Here is a 16,735-nt window from a genome sequence, read left to right as displayed (position 1 = left end):
CGAGTTCAGAAATCTCCACCGCAGCCAACGTGTCCTTGAGCACCACACGCAACGTCCTACTGTACCTGCTCACTCATTGTACTGTAATCCCTCTGAATAAGACCGTCAGCTAAATTATTTCCTTCAAACTGTGGGATAGTAGACGGTCAAAGTGACAATAGCGCCATCTTTTCCTCTCCCCAGGAGGAGAACTGTGCAATCCAATCAGTGTTTCTCGTAAGGAGCAGAGAGGGAGACAGTGTGTAGATAGAGCACAGCATAGTGCAGAGCTATAAAGTATACTTTAAAGGTAAACAGAGTTGACTGTAGTTAAATAATGATATGTGGCGTAAAAAACAGCACTCACCTGCCCGGGGGGAAGGGAATATAGATTAGTGTCTCTGTCATAGTATTATGTCTGTGTGCTATGATGAAGGTCAGTGGTAGCTCATGTATTCCATAGCAGAAGAATTAATTACCTGTCATTCTGACTGACTGACTGACTGACTGACTGACTGACTGACTGACTGACTGACTGACTGACTGACACATGTGGCGATGATGAGAAGCTACAAACAATGGAGCAGAACACAAACACAAACGCAAGCAGACTGCAGAAACACGATGACAGAGTGATTCATGCAAACTAACACCCACATCCACACAACCACACAAATAATTTACACACGTGTGCGCGCGCGCGCACACGCACGCACGCACGCACGCACGCGCGCGCACACACACACACACACACACACACACACACACACACACACACACACACACACACACACACACACACACACACACACACACACACACACACACACACACACACACACACACACACACACACACACACACACACACACACACACACACACACGCATGCCTGCGCGCGCACAAACACACACACACACACACACACACACACACACACACACAGAGAAACAAAAACATGCAAATCAGCGAGCATGTAAATCTTTGAGTGGAATTCAAATTAGCTGCTGTGTCCTTTTAACAGAGGAGAAAGACATCTCAGATAGATAGATAGATAGATAGATAGATAGATAGATAGATAGATAGATAGATAGATAGATAGATAGATAGATAGATAGATAGATAGATAGATAGATAGATAGATAGATAGATAGAGACAGAGACAGAGACATAGAGACACATACATACTGCTAGACATCTAGAGTACTAATGTTAATGTCATCTATGCTGCCTTGTGAAGTCAAACAGCACCATCTGCATTCACAGTGATATTGATAATATTACATGTAATGTTGTAGCCATGCTCTTATCCAGATCCACTTATAAAAACTCTAGCGTTAACGTGCATATAATCAACTCAATTGTACAAAGACATCATCAAAGGCACTGCTAGTACAGAGGATCGTACTGTACTATACAGTGTACAGTACAGTACAGTAGCAAAGAAATGTAGATAGTAAGTACTGTATCTTGTATGTATGTAGTTTTGTTTTGTTTTTCTTTCCCCCCTTGCTACCCCCTGCCCCCTTCTTTTTTTCTTTCTTTATTTCTGGAAACAACAAAAAAGATGAAGCTTGCAGAAAAACGAATTTCACCCACTGTTTTATACCTGTAAACCTGTGATGTGACAATAAAGACGGTTCTGATCTTTTTATGGCATATCATCTGTTACCTTTAAAGCTTCTAAAATGTTACTGCCAAAGCCGGAGCTGAAGTGCCCACCTATACCCTGTAAGTCACTCTGGATAAGAGCATGAGCTAAGTGACAAGAATTTAAAGTACAGTATTGATTTTCTTTTATGGCTAGAAGAAGTTGATGCTGTTTGTCTGCATGGGGAAAACATGGTATCTATAAGGCAACAACAAGGAACAGAAACAGTCAGTCAAATGAGTTAGTAAAATGTTTTGTTGTTTGTTGTGTTAGTACCTTCTCCTGTGAAAGGTTGGCTTGCCCTCTCCAGGACTCCGAAGGGTGCTGAGTAGGTAAGACAAGATGAGATGAGATGGGTGATGATCAGAAAGATTAGTGTGACGGGAGAAAAAGACTGGTCCACTATAATCATTCCATAACACTGCAAATGAGGGCAACCTCAATGTTTTTCGAGAATAAATAAAGGTTTGAATGAATGAATGAATGAATTTGTCCACATAAGGATGTGATGAAACTGTGCAGTTCAGGATGAAGACCTACAAGTGCTGATCAAAACACTAAAATCATTTTTGAGGTCTTCAATGTCTCTTTGTATGTGAGTGTGTGTGTGCGTGCGCCCGCTCACTCGCCCGCATGCAGCCATGTTCTGTTTTATATTAGTATTTAATATCGTGTTTTTGTACGATGTTTGTAGAACGTTGGGTGTTGTTTGTTTTGTATGTGGACCACAATGGAAACAAGCTACAGATTGTTTGTCATTAATCCACTTTAGCGTTTTTAATTGGTGATACTGTGCTTTTAATTGTTGACGATTAAGTATTCTATTCTATTCCATTATAAATGATTCTACATTCTGTATAATGTGTGCGTGTGTGCTCGTACAGTATGCTCCTCTCCTGCACTCGACAGCCCAGGCCACTTGAAATATGAAGCAAACTTTATATCCTGAATAAACCTTACCCAGGCCCATAACACAATAATGCTGAACAAGCACAGCCACAGCTGCTAACTGTAAAGCTGATACATTAAACCATTTTTATAATCCAAAAACAATCTACCATGATGCTCTCATAACGCCATGCCACACTACCCCTGTTCGTAAAATGTTTATAGAACCTCCAATTAATCAACATTTTACAATTGTAAATGCATTGTCACAATACTGTAGCATAGCATAGAAGTGTACAGTGTAACTTGCATTTGATCAGGGACAGAAGTCACTGAAACTAGTATCAAACTTGAGGCTTAAGGCTGAGACTGCATGGATACAGGAAAGTTACAGCACAAGTTCTTAATGATGTCTATGTGTGAGCCATTACAGCATGAGCAAATCAATAAATGATATTCCATACAGTCCTGCAATGAAAGCCTACAGGCATTTTGAGATAAAAGTGGGTGTTGAGATGGTTCAGATTCAGCCATTCCGTAGCTGATATCCATGTTTTATGCAATCACATTAATATACTATTTTGCTGGGAGGTGTTGAGGACCCCAGTGACATAACCATCCTCTCTTACTGACCCCCTACTACTCTACCATAGGTTTCTACATAAGTAGAAGCACAGCATACAGTACTGTAGCACAAGGAAAGATTACATAAACTATAACTGATAGAAACACAAGTTGTGAATCTGTAATAACCAGTGTATCACGCTTTTGTTTTCTCAAAGAGATAGCCCTGAGCCCTGAACCCACCTCCTTTGGTTCATGTCTGCGTCTCCTCCTCTTCCTCCTCCTGTAGCGTTCTTGCCTGGGCCCCAGCTGTGTCGTCGTAGAGGGGACAGGGAGCGGAGGCTGGACCGCAGCAGGAGAGCTGATCGTCGGGTAGGAACCACCTCAGTCACCCTGTCTTTAGCTTCCTCTTCTGTTTCTCCTGCACCTGCAGTCAAATACAGCAGCGTAAACCAGAGGAGCCGAGAGACGAAATGATGCAATTTTTCAATTAAAGGAGACTTATTTTCATATTCATGGCGACTTTTTGTTTTTTGTTGCATTCCTGAGCCAATAATTTGATGATGAAGGTGGCTGGTCAGTAGGAGACTCAATTGAGTAGGTCATTATTGGCTTAGGAATGCGTGTCAAAAACTTCATGGGGTGTGTTATTGATAGAAAATAAGTAATTTTTGGGCTGAACTACTCTTTTAAGATGACAAATGCCACAAAAACAATGCCCCCCCAAACTTTTGCACATTTTACCTCCAGCTTCGCCTCCAATGCCGTGCCCTGGCACGGCATTAACCCCAGTTGGAGTGCTCTCCTCTGGGGTCCAGGTGCCCAGGGCCTGGGTCTGTCCCTCCAGACAGCTGTCGGGGCTGGAGCAGGGAGGGCCTACGCTGGCTGTGTCGTCTGTAGAGGAGCAGGACACCGACACCTCACTGGTACTGTCTACACACGTCACCACGTCATCACACTGGAGGGATGTAAACACAGAGCCAACAGTTAGATGTACATTGATTGATTGATTGCATTGACTTTGATGATCAGATGTACATACAGAATACAGTATCCATACAGTATGACACCAGAGGTTTAATAAATTAGGCTCTATGAATTAGGAACTCTAGTGAGCAGCAGAATAGTAGTATGCATCATTTTATCCATTCATTCACACGTACTATACTTGCTTGCTGAGTTTCTGAGAAATATATCTGAAGCTGTGATTTCTTAGCTCTTTGAATTGTCTATTTTCTGTCTGAATTTACTCTCATTGCTGCCATTTCTACTTGGACTACTGAAAGGACAGAAGTTTCCCAAATCATGTTATCTGCTTTTACTCTTTTTTACTTATTTGTTTTTATTTCACTTTTTATAATGGGAGCTGAACAACAAAGTGAAATTCCTTGTATAGCAATGTTTTAAAAAGGGCTAAAATCACGTTAATCTGGAGATCCACATGGGAATGGTGAGGCCTCATGTGGATCTGAGACTTCATGTGACCAGCCTGTGACATCAGTCATTTAGAACAGCGGTTCCCAAAGCTTTAAGCTCGAGATGAGACCCAAAAGAGAGATTAGACGTTTGCCCCAGGACCCAAATGAGTGAAAACAGCAGATCTACGCAGCGTTGTGAGCTTGGAGATGGGCTATTTTTACTACTTCTTACACATCTGTGTTCTAATTTATGGAATTTCTTTGATTTTTTTCTTTGATTTCTTCATGAAATTACTGGAAAGAAAATCATCGAATTTTGTTTTTAATTCATGGAAAAAATAGCTTTTTGGGGAATGTTTATTTTATTTTATATTGTGAATAATAATAATACAAAATAAATAAATTAGGAAACAAAAAAACAAAGGGACCCGTAGAAATCTGTCTGCGACCCACAAATGGGTCCAGGCCCACTGTTTGGGAAACAGTAATCACAGTTCCCAGAAGTTCTTATTTTCTTCACCACTAGGTGGAGGCAGGCGGAGGAAACAGTGATCTAGGACATGTCTATGATGTATGACTCGGGCAAGATTATTAAGCTTGATCCGAGTCCCTTTCTTTTACTTCGATAAGAAATTATAAAGGGATAAAAAGTGGTGGTACTTCATTGGCCGACTGGCAGTTTGCACAAGACAGTTGCCGATGATCGGTCCCCCGGTTTGTGAGATTAGTTCTAGGCACACAGACAGACAGACAGACAGACAGACAAACCATATAGACAGCTAGAGTCCTTGACAGCCACGGCACAAAAAGAAAAAAACACCAGATGAAAAACAAGACCAAGTCAAAATTTGTGACAAAGGTGAGCTGATATTTCTACCGTTCTTCAAGCTGTCTCTAATGTCTGCACGTTCAGCCATACGTGACTGCTGTTGGAGGTCACTAAACAGCACATACAGGTATGGTGGTCAGGCTAATGGGGTCAACCGTCCCATTAGCCTGCCACAGAGATCAGTGCTAAGGTCATTTACATGACATGTGGGGTTGTACACACTAAAACACTCAGTGTCAATGTATCAATTTGTCACACAGGGAGCGCAAATGTAACCACATCTCCATCCTATACTGGAGCATTTGGAGGCAATCCTAAACCAGAATGTTTAGCTACATATTCTCACAAACACCTCTCACAAACATAGCCACCACGTCGAACAAACGTGAAAATTTACAACTGTCCACATTTTAAACATGCCACTCTTTGAACCGCATTTATTTCAATTTAACAACATCTCGCCTCACGCAGAGCAGCCAGTCCTGACAGAGAGTATTCTGACCATTCTGGCCAGTGCTGAAACCTCAAAATGATCATCAGGGTATCAAGTTACAGAGGGAGGGAGGGGGAGAGGAGCTGAGCAGAGTAGAGTAGAGTATCGAATTACAACAGAGGGGGGTGTGTGTGTGTGCGTGCGTGCGTGCGTGCGTGCGTGCGTGCGTGCGTGCGTGCGTGTTTTTTTTCCCCCCAAAATTTTTTTCCTCAAAAAATTTTTTTTCTCAAAAAACTTTTTTTTCTCAAAAAAAGAATTACCCATATTTGGCCATTACACACACCACACTGCCGCAACATGGCGGTGAAGGCCGCGCAGCGGCCTGAACTCTAGACTTTTGCGGCCCAAAGGGCCGCAAACTTCTAGTGTATGTACACTCTCAGAGTTAAATGAACACTCTGGATTTTACAGTGTGGCGTAGATGAGGATTTGCACTGGGCAGGTCCCTGGTGTGAGTGTGTGTAATGGTGTGCATATAAAGCAAGGTGTTGCATTAAAAGGAGTGTGCGTGTCCGGTCAACGTACTCCTGTTTAAAAACAAGTGAAAAAACAAGTGCAGCGTGAGGTGACTCAACAGGACATTGTGCCGCCTGGCAGTGTTGGAGCAGTCAGTGGAATGGGCTATAATCAAGACCAAATGGCAGCGTTTAGAGATAATGGACCAGGGCTGCTTTATGGGCGCTCTGACATTCAAAACACACCAATAAACCCCCGCGACCTCATCAAAACCAACATCTCTCAGGGGGGAAAAAAAGAGTCCCATAAGTTATTTTGGGCTCCACCATTTCATATTCATCCCATATTCATCAGGTATATCGATGTTAAAAACTGGGGTGGGGCTGCCAGGGCGATAATGTCCCCGTGGTGGATGCGTATTGATTAGACTAGAATATATACTCATAGCTTAATGTTGAGCTATGACACTTGCACAATGCAGTTTCATTATTCATCATGCTAAGTAGAGGTAGTGAGTGCTATGTTCCCACTGGCATGACTCCAGGTGGGGCTACACGTTCTACTTACTTGTTCATTGTGTTGTGCTATGAGACAGACCCCTCCCCTCTGACACATAAGGTATGATAAAACAAACCCACAGGCTCTGGAACAAGACTGGTGGGAACATGCACACACACGCACGCACGCACACACGCACACACGCACACACACCTTGAACCACCCCAATGGTTACTCTCCCCTTACTCTCTTCTCTCTTCTCTCTCTCTCTCTCTCTCTCTCTCTCTCTCTCTGAAACACAGACACACACACAGACCTTAGGGCGGTCACTTTATAGCTAATTAGTAGGTGTGAGTTTGAACGGGGTCCATTGTGCAGGGCAGCTGCAGAGTGTGAGAGCAGTGCAGAAAGAGTGTAAACACAGAGCTGCTCCTGTTAGTTGCACAGAGTGGCTTCAAAGATCTCCTTTATACTATAGAAAGGATTTCCACTGACCTACTGAGAGAATGTGTGTGTGTGTGTGTGTGTGTGTGTGTGTGTGTGTGTGTGTGTGTGTGTGTGTGTGTGTGTGTGTGTGTGTGTGTGTGTGTGTGTGTGTGTGTGTGTGTGTGTGTGTGTGTGGTTTTGAGAAGTTTAAAGGCCGCAGTCAGAGATCTGAATGGCCTAAGGGTGGAGTACGCATGCAAAAGTTCACATTTGTATGAAGCGGCAAGACCATGCAGGGCCCTGTATGTGATAAGCAGTATCTCAAAATCTGTTCTATACATTATGGGCAAGCCAGTGAAGGGATGGAAGGATTGGTTTAGGTTAGCAGCCTGGCAGCAGCCTTTTACAGGTTGGACAGGACTACTTGGCTGAGACATGAATTAGTAATTGATAGCATTAATTAGATGTCTGGAATGAGCTGGAGGTGGAAAAGGCAGGCTTGTTTATGTGTAAGTCCAAGTTCAGGTTGAGGAGGAAGTGAGTTCATTCTATGACTTCAGCACCACAGTAAGTCACAAGGGAATTATTTACAGCGGGGCATATGCTTATTTACAGCGGGGCATATGCAACATATCTCTACGATCCAGTTGCTTGTGTTCAGCACAATAAATACTGGCAGCTAACAGTATTTCACCGTGAGCTAACAGGCACCTGTAGCAGTGCTGTAATGGACACAAACCACGGTTTGGACTTCCACAAGCAGCTGTTGAGCTGACTGCTCACTGAAAGAGCTGGCTGGCTACTGAAACACCTACGGGGTGCCAACAAATAAAACACAAAAATACTGGTTTCAGCCTGGATGGAAACTCTAGAGATGTGGTTCTAAAAGTGGGGTCTGGGGACCCCCATGGGTGCTTTGAGGGGTTCCAAGCTACATTATTGATAGTTAGGGACCAAATGGATCTTTACAGGTCAGTAACTCTGAGATTGTACAAATGGAACCAAATGGACCACATTTGTATACACTCTCAGTTGTATTAAGGGGGTCCGTGGCTTAATGCATAGCAAATTGTTGTTTGAGAATCTCTGCAGCCTTGTAACAAAAAATGTTTTGCTGTATTAATGGTGCACTTTTGAGTCTCAAGATGGAATTTCACAAGGAATTGTTTGGAAACAAAGATGTTGGATAAATCAATTACAAACTTCTACAACGGCAACCCCTATAACATACTAAGGGAACAGAATAAATGCACAAGGGGTTATGACAATGTGGCTGTAGTACAGTAGGGCCCGAATGTTGTAGACAAAGCTCAGCCGATAACAGCGGGTTTCCCGTGAAGAAAAATGACGAATAAAAGAAAATATTCACAGACAGAGCACACATTGTGCCAGTGGGTCAGTTCCTCATTTGCATGAATTAGTATTATTTTTGGACACGCATGAGAATAGACATCCCGGCAATTGCACGATGTGGTGCAGAGCAGAACTACATGGAAGTTAACATTTATCCTGGGAAGAGAGTAGCCTAGCCTAAACAGAGCTATAGTGTGTGCCAGCGGCTACGTCATTGTAGTCCTTAGCGGCCATTTCTTGGGTCAAAACACAGGTGTTTCAATTGTTTGATTGCATAGAACTAATGCTATAGTCTAATCAGAACACCTGTGTAAGGCTGTGTTTACCCAAGAAATGGCCGCTCTTAGAACTACATTTGGCACACCCCATATGTATGTATGGCTGAAAAATGTGAGGGCAATGCACTCTTACCCTGTTGTTTGTTGACTAGGGTTCATACAGTAAACTACTTACTCAGATTTCACACTTGTCGCTCTGAAGTCACTCTGTATAAGCGCATCTGCTAAATGCATACATTGTAAATCGCAATGTGCTGTTAAATTAAGGGCAATCGTGTACGTGGTATAGTTAGTGGTAATGTCTATAATGTGAATTCCTGCTGGATATTAATGTTCATCTGTGAATTTCTGTAGTGGTCCGAGTAATTAATTGTAACTATACTGTATCTGTTTACTCCCTCCTTCCCATTTCATATCTTTCTGTCTGTGGATGTGCAATCTGGCAACCCAGATCAAAGAAAGGGCGACGCCCACTCGGTCTGTCTCTCTTCCTATCAATGGCGTAGCCATCATTGACTCTGTCTCGAGAGATAGGTGGAAGTGAGTTGTTTTTTTTAAACTGTCTGTATTGAGTGTTTTGTCAGATTGACTGTCATTTGGGGTGCTTTAACAGTAGCGCTCTCCCTCAAGCCTCTCAGCACATGGAGAGATGTTTTCTCCCTTACCCTTTTTAGCTGTTCCAAATAATGAAAGGATGCTTTGCTGCCTTTACTACTAAACGTTAGGTACACTGGAGACTATTTTCATTCACATTCACTCAAAGGCTACTGGCACTGTGGAATGTGTTCTTGCATAATTACTCGACTCGTGAGATATGGCACTGTGAATCACTCCTCACACTTTAAATGTCAATGTGACAACTTTGACCATTTCGTGATCAAAATGTATTGCCTCTCTGCATGACACACACTGTGGAGGTGATTGGCTCTTCAAGGTTTGATTACCTTCATGTCTCTCTCTCTCCCTGTTACACGACAAAGGCAACAAAAATAAACACCTTACTGTACCTGCTGACTCCAACTCCATGAGCCAAGCAGGAGGGATTGGGGTTCACATAAACAGAAACTGGTGCTCTCAATTCACTTCGAGGGAGTCTGTTTGTAACCCGGACATCGACTTATTATGTCAAAGTATGAGACCTTTTTATTTACCTTGATAGCATCATTTTTCATAATATATGACGTTAAAAAAAAGAAAAAGAAAACGGTTTTTAGTTTTTAGAATCGGCCTCAGGTTTAAATGGGTAAAGGCAACTGCCAGTGGCCAACGGTGGAAGAGTGAATGTGTCAAGTGCCAACAACAGACCTTTCTGAAGACGTTGTCGTCTCCAGGCTCTGCACTGAGGAGGCTCTCTGAGTCACTGCCTGAGTCTCTGTGGGCCGAGGAGCCAACGCTGCTGCTCAGACTGAGACTGGGGAACACTGAGGACCCCGAGGAACCTGTGGAGAACACACACACACACACACACACACACACACACACACACACACACACACACACACACACACACACACACACACACACACACACACACACACACACACACACACACACACACACACACACACACACACACACACACAAACTTTACAACCCTTTCTATGACAAGGAACTCCCAGATTGCACTCCCAGGTTGCACCCCCACCCGAAAAGAAAAAGCTGATCTACAAGTTCACAACGCATTTCAATGCGTGGGGAGCTTGTAGATGGCTATTTGCACTATTTTTAGAAAAATGTTGGAAAACCTTTGAAACAATGTTGACAAATTTTAGTCAATAATAACTAATAGGGATGCCAGGTTGAAAGTGGTTAAAATGGCAAAAATAATCACATGAATTTAATTTGAGTTGAAAAATAACATTCTATCTACAGTATCTATTTATTAATTTTACTTCTTTCACTTTTCATCTCCTTTGCAATTGTTCCACCTAATGCCCTAAGCCCATAAGCTTTATTCCTTGAAGAAATACAAGGAAATGAATGGAGCTGGCAAGATCAGCTCATGAACAAACACTATTTATGAACGACTAAGACCTTTGTCATATAATCGGTTCAGGAATATAAAAGAAGACATATCAGAGACGTAGTTTCGATGTGCTGAGTAAATAATGTTATTGAGGATCTAAACAGTGGCAGGTATCGTTTCTGTCTCGGAAGTATCGAGAGAGTTGGTTGCCAGGGAACGGTGGACAGTCTTGTGATACTTGGCACGTTCAGAAACGTACTTTGTGCTCTTTAGATACCACTATAACATTACACAGTGCGCACATCGAAAATCAACACAGCAGAAAAGAAATTGTGACATGTAATTTTCCTGAGCCGAGTATGTTATAAAGGTCTCAATTGTTCAGAAATAGTGTTTGTTCATGAGCTGGTCCACATGCTTCCACTGACTCCTGTGCATTCTACCAAACTTTTGGCTGCAGTTTGGCTTTCATGGTGCAACGAATCTGCTGGTTGGAATTGCGCGATAGCGAAAATGACGTCGGTGTCCCTTCCTCTAAATATTCCTTGATAAGATCCAGGAACAGAATAGTGAGCCCAGTGGCTCAATGTGTTAAGAACCACATTCCCAAGGTCCCAGGTTCAAATACCACCACAGGTGATATTTTTAATATTAATAATTACCTTGAATTCTAAGGTACATTTAATTGAAATGTGCTTTTCTAATTAGATCAATCAGATGAAATGAACATGGGCGGCAGTGGCTCAGGAGGTAGAGCAGCCACTTGGGAAAGGGAAGGTTCCCGGTTCGATCCTGGGCTCCCCACTACTGTGTGTGGAGAGAGAGAGAGAGAGAGAGGCTGGCCACCATGTGTGTTGTGTGGTTTAACATAAACACCAGAGAGCTTAGTCCTCCCACAAAAAAGAAAAAAGCACCAACTCATGCCAGTCTTACACCTGTACCATCTCTGTGTTCTCTCTCTGTATGTTTATGCATACTCTAGTGTTTGTTGGGTTTGTCTGTGCTGCCCTGCCTGCTGTGTGTGTGTGTGTGTGTGTGTGTGTGTGTGTGTGTGTGTGCGTGCGTGTGTGCGTGCGTGCGTGCGTGCGTGCGTGCGTGCGTGCGTGCGTGCGTGTCTCAGCTGCCTAGCTAGTCTGACAGTTCTCTGCTAGTTTTCCTGGAAGGGTGTGAAAAGGTGGGACTGTGAAAAAAGGGGGTGGAGCCACAGAATTACGACAAAAGCTTTTTTGAGGTATCCTGCTAGTTGACCAGTGAAGAGTACTGTCACGAAACTGTAAGGGGGCGTTAACTTTAGTCATGGATTTCACTCCTCGCATACTGGAAAACCATCAGTCATTCCCCATCCCTAAATTCATACCAACTGGGCCGAGCCCATTTGATGGAAGGATTTTGGTAAGGATTGCATTATTAACAATCATTGCTAATAGACTATTATTCACTCAGACTTGTCTATTATCATTATTATAGTAACAAGCTCTTATTAACATATTGGTTAAATATTTATAAAAAAAAACACTCACTTTCAACCTGGTGTCCATATTTTGGATTTTTTTTTTATAGCTGATGGGTTGTGAGCATGTACATCGGAGTATTCATTGATGAAAAAACCCAGAAAGATGAAACAAAACCTTGTGACAGCAACGCTAATACACAATGTGCAAACAGTAACACACTAATGGTCGAGTTGAAATGTTTCAGATTCTATTGCTCCTTCTCAGCATCCTCGGACACATCTGCCCATCAGTCAGTGCAGGGAGCCAGTGTGTAGGACTGGGCAGTACAACATCACCACCACATCAAACAACCTGCATGTACATACACAATTACACGCATGTGCTAGCAGTCAAATTGTAGTAGTTGCCTGTTTGTTGTTTTGTTTTAGTGAGCCTGTCATTTTGTTCCCTCTATGCAGTTCCTTGTTATTGTGGTGCCCCAACCCCCAAACTAACCCCACCCACTGGCCTCACCTCACTGGACCCCCACCCACATCTTCATTTGATGTATCCAGAGTGACATCGTTGTACTACAATCTAGCCATGGAGTTGATGCAGAACAATTTCCAGTGGGTGTGTGTGTGTGCGTGCGGATAGGGGTTCAGATACATGACACGTGGCTGCATTGACAGTCATGCTAATCGCTCAATACTGCAGTAGTTGTAAACCTGTCGGGCCATGAGGATACTGCATGCGATAATATATTGTGATTTAAAAGAATTAAAAGAATAGTTATGGATTTTTTTCTTAAAAACCCTTGAAAAGTCAGTTTACATTATGATACTGCTAAATATCTTAACGTTTACTACATTGGTTCCATTGATCCAAGCTGGAACACAATCCATTGATGGATCATCACATGCTATGAAAATACAGACAGTCCACCAATATGACCAGTTATCTGAACCAGCCACACAGATATGGGCCATGCCTTTTCCATCTGGCCAGTGATATATATATATATATATATATATGTGTGTCCCAATCTCACTGAGAGCCAGTCATCTCGGAAAGTACAGCTTTAGACAGGGACTGAAAATACTTTTTTCTTTTTTTTTCCACTAAAATGTGATAAAGCCACTAAAGCATTTCATAAATTTCAGGCTACATTTCACTTAAACGCCAGAGCTTAACTCTGCATGTAAATAAGACTTTTTTTAATTAATGTGAGAGATCGTCAGGTCATTTGCAGGTTAGACATTTATTTAAAACTTGAATATCTCAAAAGTAGTATTTCAGCATGGCATCATTCTATAAGCCATATCTTCAAAACTGTTGGGTCAATCTCCACAACCAATATATCATTTTCATTTCATTCATTTGAAAATGAATAAAAATCCAATGACTGGCTCCCAGCCAAATTGGGACACACACATATATATATATATATATATATATATATATATATATATATATATATATATAGTTGACATTAGGGATCTTCATATATGGGTATAAAAGGGATACCCATATATGGACTTTTACATAGGTGATGTCACCTTTGATATCACCTGTGATGTCACAGTGACAAGGGAACCAACACATAGATTGTAAAAATGTGTACTTACTGACTGACTGACTGACTGACTGACTGACTGACTGACTGACTGACTGACTGACTGACACAGACGGAGACAAGCTGAGACATTTCTCATGGTATACTGCGACCTTCGGTCGCAATTAATACAATATACAGTGACTACTGAAGCAAAAAAGGCAGTGGTGGGAGGTGGTGTCTTCCATTGAGAGTAATTTATATCCATTTATTTAGATGGTTGGGTGAGACCACTATTGGTTGACAAGAGGTCTTGCATGAAGCTCAAAGCATAATATCCTCTCCCCAAATAGGATTTATCTTTTAGCTCAGCAGTAGAAATGTCAGCACTCACTCACAGCCCAGGTTCAAGTCCCGGGTATGACATCAATCTTACCATTGCAGCTTTAACACAAGGTGCATTACACAGCATCAAAAGAATATATAATTTCAATGCGGCCGTTGGAAAACAAACTCCAACCCTGGAAGTGTTCCTTGCTCTACACACAGTCAAATCCCCAGTGTTCTTTTAAAATAGGACTGAGAATTTTACTGTTTAGCCTTTGAGCTACACAGGGAATGGAGCTCCTAAACCTGACAGTGTAAATGAACGAGGCCAACAGCACAGGTACACACACACACACACACTCGCACTCGCACGCACACACACACACACACACACACACACACACACACACACACACACACACACACACACACACACACACACACACACACACACACACACACACACACACACACACACACACACACACACACACACACACACACACACACAGGGTCACATGAGAGTCAGTGCGTGTGCAGTGAAAAATGTTCCAGCAGCACAGAGGTTAACTTCCGTTTTTCCCAGCATTAAAAATAGACGTCCAAAAAAGATGACGCAAAATAACTCAGTTGGATGGTGATCTCATCTGGTCCCTCTGTCCTGCTCAGTGAAATAAAGCTACAGGGTGCTCTGTGTGTCTGAGAAAACAGCTCCCCTTTCAGCCTCAACTGTTTCATGTCCTTACAAGTCCACTGTGGTAACAATAATAATAACAAACACTATTTAAACCCTATTTACTTGTAGGGTAGGGTGACCGGGTCCCCTAGGGCTCTGCACTTGGTGCCCTACTTTTTTCCCTCTACACCAAATCTCTTTTCCCCAAAAAAGACCTACAAGCGTCCAACATAACGCGTTGTGACCTTGTAGAATCCACACAATTCTGAAGAAAAGGGACACTAGGATGCATGTGATTAACTCTACTCAGTACATGTCCTTACAAGGCTACTGCAGCAACAATAATGAAAGAATAATAATGACAATGAATTTAGGCATAGGCGATTCTAGCCTCTTCTAGCAGGGGGTGCAAGTTAATGTGGGCTTCATACTCCTCCACACAGCTGATTCAAATCACTGAACAAGCACCGAGTAATCACCATGCAGAGATTCAGGTGTCGCTCAGCACAGCAACCAGTCAGAATGAAACAGCTAAGAGGAACAGGAAGTGATGCCCACCTTTCAGCACACAAGGGCTCATGGGACACTGGAAACTTGTGGATATGAAAGTAGGAATCAAAAAGACATAAAACAAGTAATTGTTTCCTTTTTATTTCTGTCCCTTATTTTTGTCCTACTTGTTTTTTGTCTGTCTTACATGTTGTCTTCTTGTTTTGTATTGTTAAAACATTTTGAAAATCTTTGAGAAATAAAGAGTTAAAAAAAAAAAAAAAAAATAATAATTGTATGTGGTAGCGCACTGTATATCAAAGTTTCAGATCCTGAGCCAAAACCCGAAACTTGGCCCTTTACCTGAAAGCGAGCAGGTGCTATATATAAAATTATATATGTAATTTAGGTTTTCACCAAATGTTCACCTATTATGTCATGCCCAGAATAGCCATGCTATGGTTAATGTGGTTAACCACTTAAACAACACTCAACACTTAATAAACTTGACCTTTGGCCTTTGCTCTGCTCTTTTTCCCTTTGCACCAAATCTCCTCACAGAAAACAGTTGTGAGTTTGTAGGTCAGCTATTTTCTGTGAATATTCCCCCCAGAATAGGGAAGCTAAGGTTCAAGTATTTAAACCCCGTTCCCACTCCTTGACCATTAACAACATGTGCATCCACTGGGCAGCTCCCAGGAGCCAGAAGACGCAGACTGGTGTTCATCTCCCAGCAGCCAGCAGGTGTGAATGTGTATAACTGTACTGCATGAATGTGATGCAAGGTGCTTCTCAGACAGAACATGCATTCTTTCTTTGGTAAATAAATAATAATAATTGGTTTAGAATGAATCAAATCCAAAAGACAGAAGCACCTGACAGCAGGTGTGTGTGTGAGAGACTATAGAATACGGGTCAATCCATTGTCTCAGCAGGTGTTGAACTCGTTTTCACACCAACTCACAGTTCTGGGAGAGTCACACACGCACGCACGCAAGCACACACGCACGTGCGTGCACACGCACACAGAAACAGACACAGACACACACACAAAGCTACTTTCACATAGGTGTGTGTGGTGCTTGCCTCTTGGCCCAATGCATGCAGGGGACAGTTGCACTGTGTCACCTTTTGAGAATGTTGCTAGGCAACCAGAATAAGCAGAGACAGGTGGTGTTTTTTATTGGGCATAGAAAGAAGAACAGTAGGTAGCCTTTTAGTTTTTAACTGAGGCTTAACTTTGTGCCCAGGTCGTCGGGCACAAAGTTAGTCACTCGCCTTTGGACATCAAGGTTATGGGTTCGATCCCCGGCATGGCAACTCAGCATATGAATAGCACGGCTTGGTTAACTAAGTCATGCGGTAAGTACTGGGAGCTGATGGTAGGTGTTGCGCTCCACCTGAGCAATCCATCTCCCAGGGGTCTAGCTCATTTTGAAACGGGAGATAGACTCCC

General features: G+C 42.5%; 1 protein-coding gene across 3 annotated transcripts in view; it reads right to left on the bottom strand.

Annotated features, from left to right (window-relative positions):
• Positions 1 to 16,735, bottom strand: part of akap13 (A-kinase anchoring protein 13) — a 111,084-nt gene that overhangs the window by 58,276 nt on the left and 36,073 nt on the right. For all 3 annotated transcript variants that reach the window (XM_080730685.1, XM_080730686.1, XM_080730687.1), the window contains 4 exons: positions 10,139 to 10,272; positions 3,827 to 4,040; positions 3,326 to 3,509; positions 1,907 to 1,954 (listed from right to left, as the gene is read on the bottom strand). In XM_080730685.1, the coding sequence (XP_080586811.1) occupies positions 1,907 to 1,954; positions 3,326 to 3,509; positions 3,827 to 4,040; positions 10,139 to 10,272 (580 nt within the window). The remainder of the gene's footprint in view (positions 1 to 1,906; positions 1,955 to 3,325; positions 3,510 to 3,826; positions 4,041 to 10,138; positions 10,273 to 16,735) is intronic.

The sequence above is a fragment of the Nannobrachium achirus genome (assembly GCF_963921795.1).
Source record: "Nannobrachium achirus genome assembly, chromosome: 7".
Taxonomy (NCBI): Eukaryota; Metazoa; Chordata; class Actinopteri; order Myctophiformes; family Myctophidae; genus Nannobrachium; species Nannobrachium achirus.
The sequence above is the reverse complement of the archived record's forward strand: the minus strand, read 5'-3'. Positions and strand labels throughout refer to the sequence as shown.